Source organism: Falco rusticolus, chromosome 12, assembly GCF_015220075.1.
Source record: "Falco rusticolus isolate bFalRus1 chromosome 12, bFalRus1.pri, whole genome shotgun sequence".
Taxonomy (NCBI): Eukaryota; Metazoa; Chordata; class Aves; order Falconiformes; family Falconidae; genus Falco; species Falco rusticolus.
The window spans coordinates 27427626-27444998 of record NC_051198.1 but is presented as its reverse complement, the minus strand read 5'-3'; the positions used below and the strand labels follow the sequence as shown (position 1 = coordinate 27444998).

Genomic DNA, 17373 nt, shown 5'->3' with positions numbered 1-17373 from the left:
ACAGGTTCCCTGAGAAATTACTTTAAGGCTGTGAAAGAAGCAGTATATTTTCTGTAAGTACAGATGCTTAAAACGCATAATACTTCATCTCTAGTTATGTCACTTGTGCCTCTTAGGGAAATAAAATTTATCTTTCATAGGGAGAGAATAAAGAAGGTGAATTGTTGCTTTAGTGAATCTATTTATAACTCCTGACGTGTTGATAGATGACACGAGTGTTTTGGGTGTTTTGTTTTTGTTCCTAGCAACAAGCATTTGAATATGAATTTGGAGCAATGTATGCCTGGATGTTGTGTGTGTTCACTGTCATCATGGCCTATAGCATTACGTGTCCCATCATTGTCCCGTTCGGTAAGTTTTCTGATGAGCTGTGGGCACGGTGTGAGCGAGATGGGGTCACGTGGGAGGATTTGCAAGGCCCAGTTCTGCATTCTTATTCCAGTTCAAATGCTGATAAACCTTAGGACTTGGATCCAAGTGTCCTTTCCTTCTTGTGGAAAAACAGGGCAGAACATGGTAAATTATCATAGAATCATAAAATGGTTTGGGTTTGAAGGAGCTGCAGTCTTACCGGACCCTGGGAGGGTCTCCAGATCGCTGAGTCACAGACCTCCTTTTTCTCGGATGTTTCTCTTACTCAGTTGGTTTATCTCTGTCCTGTGAACAAAACTTAACATTTCTGCCTTAAGTTGACTAAGTATCTAGCTTTGATTACTCTCATCTTCCTGTACTGGCCATTAAATGCCGTATGGGTGTGCAAGAAACTTAGCAATCTGTCTAGAACTCATGACGGTTGTCTGTCTTTAGTAACTGACAGGAACTAAGTCTTATTTTATTGCATCTTTCGTTCACAGAGATTCTGGACTGTCGTAAGAATTATACATAAAGAATCATTTCAGCAGCTACAGATATTTCCACTCTGGAAACCTGTTTATCAGGCATAAGTAGTACTAAATTATTTTATATAGTCGGTGTTTTCCTTTTCCAGTCCAAAACTTTAGAGAGCTAGATAGAACATATATAATTAGCTAAATTAGATACTGTTCTGAACTGGTTTTAATCAACAACCTTATTATTAGGAGAATGTGTCCAATTTATTTTTTTTTACAATGTACTTTATATTTATTTGTATTTTGTGTGTAGTTGTAAATATCCGAATGTGCTGCTGCATACCAGAGCTGTTGCAATTCATAGCCTTCACAGCAGTAACTGGCTTTTTTTTGGGATAAGAAATAGCTGACTTGAAATTGTCATGAATCTGTTGAAGGCTGAGAGGGAGGCGTTAAGCCCTGCTAGACCTTTCTTCCTTGCCAGTACGGTGGTAGAGCGGTTACCAGGTCTTCCCTGTTGGCTTGGCCTCATGTGCCAGTGCTAGGAGGGAGCTCGGGGTTCTCTCAGGGAGCACGGGTGGTGCTGCAAAGAAGTGTGTGGAGAGGGGGAGGGATGGGAAGACCCCAGGGGTCTTGGGCTGGGGATGCAACAACCTTAGGAGCAGGCTGCTGTCACGGAGCTGTACCCTGTTCATATTTTTCATATTTGGGCTGTATCCACCATTGGTGTCTAGATTTTCAGTCACTTGGTTAGTGTAGATCTCGCAGAATTGCTGCTTTTTATCGAGTTTTCAACACACTGTCCTTGGCTCTCCCATTTTTTCCTTCCAGGTTTAATATACATACTCCTGAAGCACATGGTTGACCGTTACAACCTTTACTATGCGTATCTCCCTGCCAAGCTGGAGAAGAAGATGCACTTTGCAGCTGTGAATCAGGCCCTCGCAGCTCCAATTCTCTGCCTTTTCTGGCTCTATTTTTTCTCATTTCTGCGGCTAGGTAAGTATTGCCTTTTTCCACCTAGAAGCTGCTCCAAGCTCTCTTGCCAACTTACTTAAATGATGAGTTTCATAGGCTCTGTGGGCTTTTAGTTTTGCTTCCATAGATGGGCAGTCATCGTAGTTACCTGTGGCAGTGAATTATACACCATTTGCAGCGTACTCAAGTTTGCATAAGATACTCTGATGGAGACAGCTGATACGTTAACTTAAAACTGCCAGCATGGAGCTTCATATTTTTTAATTTTACAGATTGTGTGTTCCCTAAATCTGTAGAGTTTGAATTGACCACTTGGACTGTGGAGTGACAAGACAGTAAAGATCATTAAATAAAACAAAAATCTATTCAGAATTAGCTCTTCCTAGTAAGATGGTTTCTGGCTTCAGTACCTGCATTTGTGTAGTCTGTGCATAAGTTTAATTTGCCTGGATGAGTTGGCTCCTGCCTCTGTTGTACAGCTGTCATTTAGAAAAAACCTTAATGTTGGCTAATGCTAGTAAGACCTGTGTTCTGCATCATCTGTCAGACTTTACATGGAAGGCTGCGGTGAGGTGGTGACTCTCCTCCCCATATTGTGATTTAAAAACTCGGGGTTTGTGTGTAATCTATTTTAAGAATAGCGATGTTCTGTATTTTGCAAATCCTTAGCATTGATAGTATTGGCTGTGGTGTACTGACAGCTTTGACATCAGAAGAGGTAGGCGATAGCTTATGGCTTTTTATCTGTGGAGGAGGAAGCATTTGGCACGGAACGGGGATACTGGCGATGCTGGAAGTAGTCGAGCTTCCCTTCTTGGGAAGGAAGCCCTTGGTATCTAACTGTATTTTGCCCTCTTCTCTGCTTTTGCAGCGCTGATGACAAATTGCATTGTGTTTTTCTAGCATACCAGTAGTAAAAAAGATGTTGGCAGACTGTCATCTAACTTTAGCGGTAGTTTCCCGTGGAGGTAAGAGGCACTTGGAACTGTTGCTTCAGGCTGTCGTTGGATTTGAGCAGATGTCCCTGCATTACTTGTGTGTTCGAGAGCTTGGGTTTTTTCTTGTGTTTGGAGAGCTGTCTTTACAACCAACAAATCTATGTCCTCTAAAATAACAGCAGAATTTCTAGAGCACACTTTAGAAGAATCGACTCCAAACACACAGCAATTGATACGCCTCTTTAAAAAACATTCTGAAGGAAAATCTGGTGCAGTAAAAACTAAATCTTTATAGTAATGTTTTCTGGTTCTGCATCTGTGGCAAAACCATCATTTGTCACAGACCTCAGTAATGGAAATACCGGCTGGATTGCCGTGGTTGGCTCTGTCAGTGTAGATGATCCTCTGGGGTCCTCGCCGGCTGGTGTTCAGTGATTTGTCGGTGCACAGGGCAGTCTAGCCAAGTGGTAGGAGCCCGAGAGCTAGGAACTTGAGGTTTTGATTTCATTGCCATTGATTTCATTGCTGCTTCTTGTTCCAAAGAGAAGGAAGAAGGCGGCAGCGTGCTCTGCTTCCTTATCTGCAAAATAAATCAGTTTATGGCGTGTATAACTCAATTGCTTAGTCATTGGTTTGTATAGTTTGCCTGGTATGGATATTTCAGTCTGGTTGCAGAGTACAGTGATAATTTGCTCTTTTCTCATTCGTTATATTAATGTAAGGCTGGAAGGACTGCTACCCCTGTTCTCAGGGGCTTTTTCCCTCATTAATGGATCTGTGCAGGGCTTGCTGCCAAAAAGTAAAACTTCTCTGTTCTGTGCCACTGCATGTGCTGGGGTTACCACAAAAATATTTGAGGATCAGTGTTGCCTCTTTTGACTGAAGAAGCTTGGAAACGGCTAGGTTTTGTGGTTTTTTTGCTCTGCGCGCCCCCTCCCCCCCAATCTTATTTACAGCATCTTTGATGTGAGATTATTTTTTCCAGAATATTTCCCAGTAGACCTGGAGAATAAGTCACTGTAATCATTATAACTTTTTCCATACTAGAGGCTGCTACTGTATCCTTTCCTATAGTTCTCGCTTTCCCCCCGCGTTACCTTTCAGCTTAGTTCATCTTTACTAGGTTTCTTCTCTTGTTCCTTTCCCTTGAATTCCCCCCAATTCTGTCCACGTTTTATTGTGATGTCCTACACAGACAAGGCTGCTCAAGTTGAAGGCTCAGTAGCACCAAATTATTTGGTGTAGGTACCAGAGACTTGCCTTTTTTCTTTCTCTTCCCGTGTTTTGTGATAGCATCACACTATTGACTGCTTTGCAGCTTGTACTCGTCACTTGTATTCTGTAGTGCAACAGGCTTGTTATCTCTCATACCTACAATTTGTTTTTCCTTCCAAATTGTAGTTATTTACAGTTTTCTAAATACGATTTCATCTTACTGTTTATTTCTCGGGTTTTGTTTTTCCTCTTGAAAAAGGGTGGGGTCACCTAATCTGTCAAGATAATTTTGACTATTTAATTTTTTTTTTTTTTACCCTTTGGGTTGTTTGCAAGCCATCTAGTTTGGTGCCATCATCATAATTAATAGATGCGCTCTCTGTGTTAAATTTCACAGATAGTTAATGGAAGTATTTTAGAAGTGGGTCCAAAACAGGTGATGGAGGGAGGAGGCGAAGCATCCCTCTGAGTCTTGTGTATCTGCAGCCGCCCTTCTTGGCCTTTCAGGAAGCTAGGAAAACAGCTTCTTCAGCAGTTTTACCAGTCAAGGAGCTTTGTGCATCATGAAGTTCTCCAGTTTGTAGCATGCCCAGTCCTCTAAGGACAAAAAAACCCAACAACCCACAGGCTTCTGAAAATGGGAAAGATAAATAAAAATTTGGGGTTTTTTTCCTGCTATGTATATATGTATATATAATTCTTATATTGTATTCTCTGGATATTTTTCTAGGCTTTAAAGCACCTACAACCATGTTTACCTTCCTAGTTGTCAACATCACAATTATTATTTGCTTGGCTTACACTTGTTTTGGCTGTTTCAAGTACCTGAGTCCACTGAATTACAAGGTAAGCGATGGATACCCAACACCTTTCAGCACCTACCTGTGTGCTTGATGTAGCACCAGCTATTCCTGGCGGGTTGTTGGTGCCTTCTCGCTAGCAACGTCTGCTCACAGAGGTTCGTTCTGGGTGAGACAGCTGGAGAGGGCTGATGGCAGAGGTGGACTGCCTGGCACAGTGGGAAGTCTGTCAGTGTTAGCAGGAGCTGAATTTGAGAGGAGGAAGTATGGAAGAGGATTGGAGGAGAGAGTACCGGCACTGCACAGAGATCTGTCTCTGCAGGTTTTTGGGTGCTTACAGTCTCCGTGTATTGTTTTGACTTACCAATTTGATATCGTCTCTTCTCCTTTCCCCACCTGTTACTGCTTACAGGTAGAAGACACGCAAGGTGAAAGAGGAAATGACGCTGATGTACCAGCCATCCCAACATCTTCTGTAAGAAGTTAAGAGTTACTAATATTCTCTTACATTTCCTAGAAAAAACTTGGTTTCTCACCCTGCTTACCAAAGAGCTTGTGTAGGACATATTAGTTTGGATGAACCTGTGGGGCTTCCCGTATGCGCGTGGGACCAGAGTTCTGCAGCTGGGCTCCCTGACCGTCCCAGGTGGTGTTCCAGAAGTACCTCCAGCTGATGTTTTGGGAGTAGTTGAGACGCGCTACTTCTAGCAGCTCTGTACAACTGTGTTCTGGGGTTTACACCAGGCACATCCTCACATCTGGACAGCTGCCAAATGCAGTCAGTTGCCACTGCTTTGTGACTTTGAAAGTTGTGATGTGTGTAGCAGGTCCTACCTGCCGCGTCACTGGAAGGGACGTAGGAGTAAGAGACAAATAGAGGCCTTTGTGCCACAGTCTGCAAGTACAGGCGAGTGAATGTTGCACCAGAAGGCCTCTGTGAGGGTGTAAAAGGCCTTAGGTGTTAAGGTGAAGAACGGGAAATGGATGAAAAGAAGAGTGGCAAGGGGAAAAATTATCCTGGGTGAATTATCCCAACGTTATACTTTGACAGACCAGTAAAATCCTTAACGCTTGTGATTTCAGATGTACGTCCCCCGAGTTTTGCGTTCTCCTTCTACAGAAAGGACGGTGCTTGCCCACAAGGAGCAGCAGTCATACGGCACCATGGACACCGCTTGCTCCCCGGCAGAAGGAATCGTAAGCTATTCTGCGGGACCTGCCGTTATCGAGCAGGCAGCGGGAGGCTCGCTTTGAACGCCAAGGACTAACACAAGGTGGAGCGCTTGGTTCGGGATTAGGAGAACGAATTCCCCTCACCACCACCTGAGTATTCTGTTTTATTTCCATGTTCCTGCCTACAGGAGAGGTACAGAAATAATTCATTGTGTGGTCTGCAGCTGTGCTCGGAGATTAAAAAGCAGATGCCTTGGGACCGGTTGTTTTCCGGGCTGTCTACACACGTTGTGAAGCAAACATGTTGAACACAGAGATGCTGATCCTCAGGGACTTTACTTATGCTATCTCATCACTTGCCTTATGAAGATAACTTATGCTGCATATAGGTAACTGGTAACCAAAGCACATGGAGCTATTACAGCTGTCATTTATTTATTCAAAATAAATATTTAAAAAAAAACCCAAACAAAAAACCCCCAAACCAGCAAACCCTTTAGTATTTATCAATCACTTGGTGTGTTAAATCCTGAAGCAATGTCACTTTAGATGAAAATGCTGTTTGCGTGGGCGCTGAGACTGGTGTGTGGGACTCTATACTGACTACTTTGGGTGACAAGAGCAGAGACTTGGTCATGTTACTTTTTTCTTTAAAAGAGGTGAAGGAGTTACTGTGCACTTGGGTACTAAAAGTACCAAAGCAAAAAGGCTGGGGTAAAGAAGGGAATGATTAATTTAATACTGTTTTTATGTATTTTTTGGAGGGCGTTTATAGGTTGCTAGTTTCTGTTCACTATTTTTAAGGGCCTTCCACAATGAAAGTTCACCTGCCAACAATAAAGGATACAAACATTTTATCTTTCTTTTAATCTTGGGTCAAAACGCCAGATCTCTGGGTTTTCTCTACAGATGATATGAGCTGTAAGATAGTAAGTTTTTAAATTATGTAGTAGGTGCCAATTTATTCAAAGGTACATCATGTCAAAGTGTAACTAATGATCATGAAGCAATAAAACACTGAGTTTGGAGAAATTTTGGGCTGTCTTGATTGATTTTATTTTTTTCTTTATATTGAAACAGTTCCTTTGCTAGCTGCCTCACAGCATGGTCAGTGTCATGAGCTGTTCATAAGAGCACTGCCATGAGGCTTGGAATGACAGTACATCCCACAAGAGATTTGAATACTTGTATATTTCCCTAGGGGATGAATCTTGGTGAACTTTGGGTAGGGAAGGTTTTGGCCCTCCCAAGCCCTCTGTTTGCCTGTTAGTAGTTAAATTGTTAATTCCTGATTTTTGGCTGTTTCTAGCATGTCTGTGAAGCAGCAACATCTTGGGACTGGAGTAGAATTTGCGCCATAAAGTGTGTGCAGATGTTCAGTGTCTTGCAGGCCTGCGTCCAGCTTCCTAAGACCAGCACTCTGGAAGAACGTTGAGTGGGAGACCTGCCCCGCTGCGTGAAGGAGCCTGCAGCGCTCTGATAACCCCGAGGAGGAGCCTGTCCTGCTGGCTGGAAGTGCACCTAACTCCTGGCTCTTAGGAGGCAAGTGAGGAGCCTTGTCTAGTGGGGGGGCATGGATTTGTGTCAGGCTTCTTTTATACTATCGCATCAGTGTTACGGTTTAGTCAGAGGGTTGGGGCGGGGGGGGGGTAAGTATTTTGATTTTAGCAGTTGTGGTATTACTAGAGGTGGTATGTACATTGTAATTTTTTTAGTAATCATGGTATTACTAGAGTTGTACTCTGAAAAAAAAAATATTACTAGGTGCGTACACTGAATACAAACTGCCATTTAAGATTGCTATTCAAACCAAGAGAAAACAACACCCAGCAGACTCCACATTTTATACTCTCTCCTGAGGGTCTCACGTGGATGTGAGGACAAGGGGAGGAGGTGGAGCCTGTTGTATTAATTGGATCAGAAGTCTGTGATCGTTCTAACTCATTTCTCGCTGCTGTACCCCACCTTGTACAGTTTTCTGCAGAAATAGTGGACACTTACGTATACTAATTGAGGAATCAAATGATTCAGCTACCACCACACCTGAGCTGCTTATAGTGGTTGGCACTGCAGAATTTTTATGCTCTGTGGTGTAACATTTTTGAGTGAGTGACTTTGGATATTCACTGTGAGGTTCTGTATGTTGATATCTCAAAGACAAAACCTCTTGGTGATTGGATTTCCTTTTTGTGCTGGGAAGGCTGCCGAACCTTGGTAATGAAGCTCCTTGTGGCTGGCACAGGTTCGTTACAGATAGGGCCAGCTCTTCAATAAACGCCCCTCCAGTCATGCCAACGTGCTTCAGATACAGAATATGGAAAACCTGGCAGGTAATGGAAAGTTGCACCTTGCTACATAGCCATTGCTGGCATTTGAGGAACCACTTCGTATGTCTAATGGAGAAACCACCTGCATATTTCACTTATGTGGCAGCTGTTCTCGTTTGCTGCTGTCCTTTGTTGCAGTTAAACTCGTAGAAATGTCTGATACTAGGACATGCACTAGTTTGAGTAGAGGCTGGAATCACCCATTAGGAAAATGTCGCAAGACCTCCATATATAGCCACACACCAATTAAAAGCTGGTTTATCAGCTTTGCTATGTTGTGCTTGCTGCCCTAGTATCTTTTGGGTCTGTCTCTGAGAGCTGGAAGTAATTAGGAAACGGCACTGGCTCTAATTCATTCCTTCATGCTGGTGGATATCTCTGAGAGGATAAAATTAGATCAGCGGGAGAAACTCCTTGCATTCCTCGCTGAGCCTTAGAGAAAAGCTGGGGGATGGAAGCCTCAACAAATGTGGATATTGGCTACACTGTATTTGAAATTCATATTTAAAGTCATTGCACATTCTTTACTGTTCTTTTTATAAATCTTCTGGCAGGAAGCCTAAGCAAATGGCCCAGCTGGAGTTACTGATTGTAGCTCCCAGAAGCCATATTTGTTGAGATCCAGCGCCTGCTGCTTGCCTTGCATTGCTCAGTTGGAACAACTCCTCCTCCCCACCTCGCTCTTTGCTAGGTCCTTGCTTGCATTCTAGCAGCCGCCACCAGCAGTGCTTTGGTGGAACGTGAATCCTGGACAAGTCTGACACTCAGGCATGAGTAAGCCCTGCAGCGCGGTCTGTGACGGGATTCTCTGACTCATCCGAGGGGACAACCTCGGAAAAGTCAAAGAACAGAGCCCATTCGATATTGTACAATTTCATACACTTCTGCAAAGACTTCACTATACATTTTCTCCTACGGTGAAGAAAATGCTATATGGTATGCTGAGACAACAAGAAAAAAAAAGCCCAACCAAAAAACCCCACCCAACCTCCCCAAACCTGGCTTGTTTAGATAGACCTAGCTCTGTGCCAGTTAGAGCTTATTCTGTGCCCAATCCGTTTTACCTCCTGCCCTATTACAACACATCCTCAACACCCAACTGATTTCTCATTTGTATCAGGCACACACATTCACGCTTTGTTTTCCTTTGGGCTTTTCCCGTGTGAGTCCTGAGCCAAAGCAGATCTCACCGCTGGCCAAGTTTGTAAATGCTTCAGTGTAGCACTGGACCACGTTCTTTCTGTCTTACAGAAATCCAGTTCCCCACTGTGCTTACCCACACAGCTTCCAGCTGTTAGCATTTCTCGTGTGTGATACAGAGATACACATTTATTAGTGTTTGGAAGCCTTTCACTTTTATGCATTTGAAGAAGGTGGGCTTGTCCTAGAAGCAGCAGACCACAGCGTTGTTCTCCTGGCTCTTGGCGAAAGTGAGGTAAGAGGCCCAGGAAGATTTGGGGCTGAGGGGTCTTTTTCTGTCACTAACACAAACCCAAGTCCCTTGAGTACAACGAAAAGACACGCTTTGTTGTCTCCAAACTGCAACAATGCAAGGAAATACATACTTTTAATTCCAAATGATGGCCAGGGTCATAACTTGCAAAGAGGACGTGTGTCTTTTTAAAGTCATCTTGCAAATTCCTTCTCTGTCTAATCTGGACAAGACTTCTTGAATGGTTCTGCTTGTCACCTGTCTGTAACAGCTGCAAATGCCTGTTTCAGAGATTTCAGAGGTACAGAAGTTGTTCATTCTTTCTGAGGACAGCTGTCTGGCAGATCAAAGCAGAAAGGAAATGACTAAATGTAGAGACACAGAAGACTGGGTCATTAAAACAGAACATGCTTCCCTTTTAATTTTTCAGTTCTTGGGTTAACTTCTGGCTCTTGCTTGGTATCCGACATCCTATTGGTTAGGCTGTAGCATCTCCAGCTGCAGCAAGTGCAACTTCCCAGTTTTTGTGTGCTCGGACGCAGAGCTCCAGTGTTATCTTCACTTGTTCTTTATCAGCAGTCTGTAAGCATTTGTTGCTTGGAGAGAACGTGTATCAAGAACAGCTGTCTTTTCTGTTGCATGTACCATAATTAGCTTTTAATTCTTACGATGAAACAGCTGATGTGGCCCCATGAATTAACTGGGGTAGTATACAAAGCTGCTGCTCCCTACTTGGTGTGCCTCTGCTACCAGTCTCTTCCAGCAGGGAGCCTGCGGTCTCCGTTACGGGGTGGCTGGACTCCTGGTTGAAGGCAAACGTTGCTTTCCTGGGGGAGGGTTTGTTCCCTTCTGTAGCACCTTGTTTCCTGCCTTCCTAGGTGAGTTCAGGTGTAATGTGTATTGGATCTTCTCTCTTGAATGGATTTTAAAAGTCCCACCTTAAGACCAACTTTTATGGCTAGTGGAAAGTAATACTCTCTGTGTTAAATAAGAATTTCACTAGCTTAACAAGCCAGATATGTGTCCAGCTTCAGTTCTGGATGGAGATCTCTTTCCACTACAGTCTGGTTTGGAAATGTCTACTGATACAAAGCTGGTGGTCTTCAGCCCATCTTACCGTTTCCCTGAGATGTGATAGATACGTGACACATGGGATATAACACAGATACGATAGTGTCATTTTGGGGCCTTAAAGCACTTCAGGCTGTAAACTGATGGGTAGATGTAGATGTTGCAGTAAGATAGCTTTTTCCGAGAAGTCACAAGGACAGCAGTTGCAAGATCTGATATCCTGGCACGCTCTCTAGTAGATCTGCACGTGATATTCAGGTGGGAATGGGTGGGACTGTAAATATCAAGAAGAAGAGAGGGAAGTTTTCATATCTGTTTCTAGAATCAGTGGTTAATGTGGTTCAATGTAATTTAAAGTGCTGGTTAATAGTTAATGAAGACACTCTTTAAAGAGTGATGTTTAAAATAGAGTTCTAGAAATCTAATGTATGGTATGTCATAAGGTACTCCTGAATAAAACAGGAGCCAGATTTTGTTGCTGTCTCACTACTGCTTGTGTTGTGAACCTCCAGTTTTTATGTAGTGGCACAAAAGGGTGAAAGTTTGTGACTGTAGTGGGCGACTGTTTTTGAAAGGTATCTATCTGTTGCACGTCTCAGATGTTTATTAAAAAAAAAAAAAAAGTTCCAGCACAGGAGGAAGACTGAGAGCAGAGGGAATGTAAGATGTATTTTTGTGTACAGCTCCCCTTCCTCCTGTAAGAAAATCTTTTGTGCGTTCAGTGGTGGTTTATGCTTGGCTTTTCAGATCAATTGGCTTTATTACAGCCAGCTCTCCTGAAACGTGAAGGACAAAGTTGCTTCTTTCAAGTGAGGATGTTCCATGTCAAAACTTATTTTTGAATTCTACATATTTTTTTTCCTAAGGCGAATTATCAGTATTTTTTCCCCCGCTCCATCTACAGACATAGAGAAATAAAACCAGCAGCAATCTCCACAGAGGAAAATTAAAAAGGAAGCAATTCAAAGAATTGCTAATAAGTACTGTAATTTGGTTGCAGGCATTTAATTTTTTTTTATGACAGGGTTCTAGCTTTAGAGAATGGAGTAGCGTTTTCTTACTTTTTTATATTTGACATCTGTAACTTCAGAATTGTTCCTAAAATAGAAAGGATTTATTCCCTTCTGAGACCAGGAATCAGAATCTGCTAGGAAGAAAGGGGCAAACATTGAGGAACAAATCGGTTGTGCACCTCTAAGAGGAATCATTTAAGCCATTAGTTCTGTTATTTGGCTTCAAAAGGGAAAATACATAGTGGTGAAGTTAGGAGAATTGTCTCTGTGTTCTGTAGTGCTCTTCCTCTGCTTTGTGTGAGATTAGTACTTAATCCCTCTTTGTGTCTGTTTCTCTGAAACTTTTAAGAATGCCTTCTGATAGCTATCAGCTACAAAAGACTGGGGATGATGCAAAAAAAAAAAAAAAATTTCCATTGAGACAAAAGTGCAGGGGTGGACCTTAGTTTCCTGGAAGCTGGGCAAGAATTCCTAGAACTCAAGATAAAAGCGTATTTACATAAAAAAACCACCCCAGCAATGCAGGGTTGGTTGCAGAAGAGCTTAAGAACCGCTGGCCACAAAGCTGCTCTTAGGCTGTGCTCCATGTGGGGAAGCTGAAAGGTTAGTGGGCGCACTGGGAGCAGCAATGAGATCCTACAAGGCAGCGATGGCCGTAGTGCAAAAGCGAGGGGGGACCGCTTGGGCTGGGCGGGAGCCGCGCTGCAGCCCGAGCTCACGACATGGCAGTGAGTGAGGGGGGCCGTGCAGACATGGTGGGCAGGACGTGGCTGGGCCTTTCCCCTCTGCAGAGGAAGGCTGAGGGCCGTGGACATCCACCGCTTACCTGAACAGCTCGGGGTGGGACATACCCATGGGCTCTTGTGCAGTGGACAACTGGGAATGAAGCAACAGCAGGTGGGTGGTGCCGAGAAGGAAGGATGGAGTGTTTGCCGGGAAGCCAGTATCAGCAGGATGGGCAAAAGCTGGTTTCACATTGGACATGGGATACCAGTGGGGGCAGGAATTTCTGAGCTGAGGGTGCAGTTTCACATTTCCCTGGGCCCAGAGCAGGCTGCAGCCACTGCAGATGCAACCAGCGCCCCTGGCTCAGCCTTGCCTTCGGAGGGCTCTGCGGGGGGGGGCTGCGGGCAGCAGGCTGGGCCCCTTGTGGCTGCTGGGGCAGGCAGCACGGGCAAGGTGAAGCAGCTGGTTTCCCTCCTTGCACCTCTTTTGTGCTGTTGAGACAGTCGTGAGTCAGTCTTCACGTACGGTGAAGTTTGTCACGTTGGTTGGTTGGTAGCTGGGTAGTTGAGTCTAGTTCTGGCGTCCCGTGTTTCCGTTCCCCTGTTCTCTGTGCCGTACTCCCTCTGCGCTCATCACCTGCACTGGTTTGAACCATTGCTGCAAAGGGGGATTATCCCTCATTTAAGAAGATGGCAACTCATCACTTAAATCTCATTTATCGTTTGTCCTACCCTCAAAACGGCATACTCGGTTATTAAACACGGGGAGAGCATGAGCATCCTTAACACCTTAAAATCCAGTTAGGAAGGTATTTTGAAGACTGGTGTTTGGACTACATCTAGCAAGGGGAAAGAGCTGTCACTCAGCACAGCTCTGTTTATAAATACTGCTCTCCAGAAGACAACTGACAATTGTAATGGGGCTAATTCTTCTAGCAGCATTGCCATAACACCATCAGGGCTGTCTGGCACTGCACAGGGTATTTCTTCCACGAAAGAAAACTAATCCTAAGCAAAACGGTTTTAGTGTGAGTTATGTTCCATAAAGTGCTATTACAGCAAGTAAAACAAGTGGCATCGTTTCTCAGTGTTTTTAAAATAAGCTACCCTGAAATCAATATGGATTTATTCCTTGTCTCTTCCCACGGTATCCAGAAGGATCTTTCCATTCCTCTTTCAGAAAGACAAAAATGTCTTCGTTTAATGCATGTTATGTATTGCACCCGCTGTAAAGCGGAATGTACATTTGACTGACTGTCTTGAGCATATCAGTCCTTGCTCCCAAGCAATTCTAGCTGATTCAGTGGTGATGAATAGTGCCCCTTATGGATCTAGATCTGTGATGCTAGACTTAACAGATTCTATTTTGCACTAAATGATGGTTTAACTTCCTTTTTTTTGTATGAAAGTGTGATTTCTATTCGGTTTTTTTCCCCCATTCATAATCTGAGTAATGCCTGACTCTTCCTGTTTAATGTATGTGAAGTCTTGCCTTGTTTAGTCATGCGAGATGTCCAAAGGCTACATCTAGTGGCTTGGATTTTTCAGGACATTATGGTTTGTAGTTTAAAAATCAGAAGTCAAAGTTGGTTGTAGCTGGGAGTTAGTTGAGCTGGAGGCGTATGAGAAGTTGATGACCTTACTAGTGTTTTTCCATAGCAGAAGCAGATGCTTTCCAAAGCAGTTCAGCTGGGGGAGGGGGGGGGGGGGGGTCGCAGAATGTCAGTTCTGCTTATTTTCAGTGGCATCGCCGTGGTTCTGAACCTCTTATCCAGGCTCTTCATGGGCTGTAAGTGGCTAATTACAAAGCAGGATTTAGGTCAGCTGCTTCTGGTTTCGGAGTGGGATGAATGCATGTTTTGGAGCAACTTAAGGAGGAATGGCTTTAAGACAGCAGCTGCTTTGAGCAGAGGCTTTGGGGCAACTTTGAAACTTCACCAAGAAATGGCTCTGAAGCAAAACAAAGTGTTCTGAGTGTCAAAGCACTGCCAGATTCTGGGTTCTCCTGAAGGCCGTAGCTACTCTTTCAGAGCCTTATTCCCAAGAAACAGCTCTGCCAGCCTGACAGCAGCGCGTTTGGCCTTGTTAGAGGAGACTTACTGGCTCGCGTAAATGAGAACAAGTATAACGGAGCATGGAGTCCTTTCTTACTGCTTATGCCTATTGCAATAACATGATATGCAGTTACTTGCTGACAGAAGCGTTAAAACTATTCCTTGATTATCTGACGGAATCTTGTACTGCTTGCTGTAGTACTGTACCAAAGAATTGCCCATTAGCTGATACTAGAGTGCATCAGGAGTGAGTCTGGATTCACTCAAGCTGGTTATCAAATCCAAAGCCCAGGCTCGTGGGAGAGTTGCTCCTTGCAGGAAGAGGTGTAGATACTGTCACTGGCCCACAAACACTTCGTTAGCATTAAACTTTGCACTACAGGCAGTGGGATTGGCTCCATTTTGCTAAAAACACATGATTATTTTGAAAAAGGGGAGGGGAACTGATGGCTGGCTTTACAGCTGGCACATAGATGAATTTTATATTCTTTCACATTGTCATAGTATTTTACTGAATCTTTGTATCCATGTGTGCAGAAGCAGGTGATGAACAACAGCTGCTCATAGCTGTGGGCTTAAGGTTTGAGAAGTGTGACAACAGAATTCAGAACACCTTTGCTATAGAACAAGTGTTTAATTATAATTTTTAAGCTTCTGAAGTTACACCTTTTAGGTCCAGATTTTTTTCCCTTTCAGACAGTAGCTAATGAAACCCATTTTTGTGCTGCATTTAGGGTCTCAGCGCCTATCGCCTGTACTCAGTAGAACTGACAGTGTGGACAGCTCGTGCTTGTAGCAGGCTGAAGTGCACTTCCCTGGTGTGCAGAGCAGGGCAAGGACATGCTCGTTTACTGCCTCTGTTCGTTATCATTGTCTCAGATTGCAGAGCACTGTGATGCATATTTTAAAATAGTAAGGTTCTACAGGCAGTTGTTTTTCACCCAGCTCTCACAGGTGACTGAGCCTGGATGAGCTGCTGTAACATAAGATCACAAAACGGAGTCGCGATGCACTGCGTTTCATCGAGGCTGGGCCCCTTCAAGCAGATCCGCTCCGGAAGGGAGAGAGAAAACACTTTGAGCCTTCTACTCGCATCTGAGAATGGGTTCGGCAGGTATCATATAGCAAACTGCCTTCCCACTTATTTATCTGCGTGGTGCCTGACCAGCCCCGGGGGAGGGTTTGGTCAGATCAGCCCTGCGGTGTTCCCTAGCACCGCAGCAGATGTCCGCATGTGCATTAAAGATGAGAGAGGATGAGCTCCAGCTCTGAAATACAAGGCCACACAGGGGAGAGAGGTAAAGCAAACCCAAATGGCCAGAGATCAAGACTTGTGCAAGAGGGAGCACAGTGGTGCCTGTGAACAGCTGGCGTTTTCAGAGGTGAGGTGATTCCTCCTGAATAAACCACCTTTCGTCAATATACTGCACCTGAAACAAGCTTGGGGATGGTCTTCTCTGGGAAGAGTCTGGTTTTGACTCATTCTGTGTTTGTTTTCTTCCTGTCTGCTCAAAACAGACTGGGCTGAACGACACAATATTTTTTCAAATGAGCACATGAAAGCACTTAAAAGTAAATGTAGAATTAGCACTCACTACTGATCTGGAAGCAGTTAGCTGTTTTAAAAAAATTAAAGTACAGGTTTTCTGAATTGTCTCGGTCCGAGACAGCACTGCAGTCATATCTTGCAGGGTGACCTGAGTACTATTGTGCCTTCCTCTACTGCAGCCCGGTGCAGAAGCAGAGAAGGAAGAGGAATGGTAGTGAGAGGTCTCCTGCCTGCCCTGAAAGCTGATCCTGGCTGGTCCACAACCCATCTGCCCTAATGATCTTCTGTCATTGCGTATCAGGTCGCTTTGAGCACTAAGATTCAAATGTGCCTGGCAGGAGTGCTGACTTGCCTTCTGTGAAACAAGCTACGTGGTATTTGTGAGTCTAAAGCCCTGTGGGATGGAGCGGGTCTCTGCTGGAGTGACTTAGTTAACAGCTTCCATTTCCATTAATATTGTGAAATAATACCAATCCATGCAAGTGTTACTGGTGGATTATATTTCCATGTGCTTGCAGGGGTAGGGAAGTATAGCAGAAGTGACTGGAGAACAAAACCATACTGAAACCAGTCATCTGGATACAGTTTAAGAATGTTTGAAGCTCAACTGCACACACTAGGGACTGTTGCTGGCAAAACATACAGCCCCTTCAATAAAATTTTTGTTGAGCAGTTTTGCCTTCAATCTGACCTTTGTAACAGATGCAGTACAGAATCAATAGGTTCTGAATTGATGCTTCTCTTTGCTGTCACCAAGCAAAATCTCAGTTATAAAAAAATTTTGAAGAAACACACAGGTAATTATTCAAAATTTTAATGCATGTTTGCAAGTTTCTTTTGATTTGAATTAATCTATTTTTATTCTTTTATATGAGGCATTTACAATACCCTGCAGAAGCAGTGGTGCAAAGCCGCAGCGTCTCAAGCCTATCTAGGGCTATGTTCAGTTAAGAGTACAAATTCAGGGCAGAGGCAGCCTGGGCTCTAATTGCTCCTACCCAACCCCTCCTGGTCCGAGCTACAGCTGCCTGTGTCTTTCAGTTGCTCAAGCCTCCCCCCAGCCGGGGAGCTGCTTCACAGCCCAGGCTGGCAGAGAAAGGCAGCCAGCTGGCGAGTTAAAGGTACTGTGGATTGTCAATGCCAATTAACCAATGCACTCATGCAAGTTAGGTCTTGCTAGGCTGTTCGCTATTTTTTGTGTGGACAATCTCACATCTACACCAACTCAAGTTTTACTGCTGTTGTGGGAAAAAAAAGCCTTTCGTAAG

General features: G+C 44.0%; 2 protein-coding genes and 2 long non-coding RNA genes across 7 annotated transcripts in view; 2 read left to right on the top strand and 2 right to left on the bottom strand.

Moving 5' to 3' along the window:
* The window catches only part of TMEM63A (transmembrane protein 63A), a 31267-nt gene extending 24301 nt beyond the window's left edge, over positions 1–6966 (top strand). For 2 of the 4 annotated variants that reach the window (XM_037405490.1, XM_037405491.1), the window contains 5 exons: positions 246–351; positions 1662–1829; positions 4692–4807; positions 5174–5236; positions 5845–6966. In XM_037405490.1, coding sequence (XP_037261387.1) covers positions 246–351; positions 1662–1829; positions 4692–4807; positions 5174–5236; positions 5845–6015 — 624 coding nt within the window. In that variant the 3' untranslated portion in view covers positions 6016–6966. Of the gene's footprint in view, positions 1–245; positions 352–1661; positions 3304–4691; positions 4808–5173; positions 5237–5844 lie in introns of those variants that run through there. The other 2 variants (XM_037405492.1, XM_037405494.1) reach the window with 2 other exon arrangements.
* LOC119156104 lies at positions 2184–4684 on the top strand. Its single transcript, XR_005106972.1, has 3 exons — positions 2184–2193; positions 3411–3414; positions 4414–4684. It is a non-coding gene; the product is annotated as an uncharacterized LOC119156104 (long non-coding RNA).
* On the bottom strand, positions 3017–5229 carry LOC119156103. The gene is made up of 3 exons (XR_005106971.1): positions 5126–5229; positions 4844–5006; positions 3017–3326 (listed from the first exon to the last, which is right to left on the bottom strand). It is a non-coding gene; the product is annotated as an uncharacterized LOC119156103 (long non-coding RNA).
* Positions 6967–6991: 25 nt separating the features above from the next.
* EPHX1 (epoxide hydrolase 1) overlaps positions 6992–17373 on the bottom strand; it is a 37355-nt gene continuing 26973 nt past the window's right edge. Inside the window, 1 exon segment of the mRNA XM_037405495.1 lies at positions 6992–11038. Coding sequence (XP_037261392.1) covers positions 11019–11038 — 20 coding nt within the window. The 3' untranslated portion in view covers positions 6992–11018.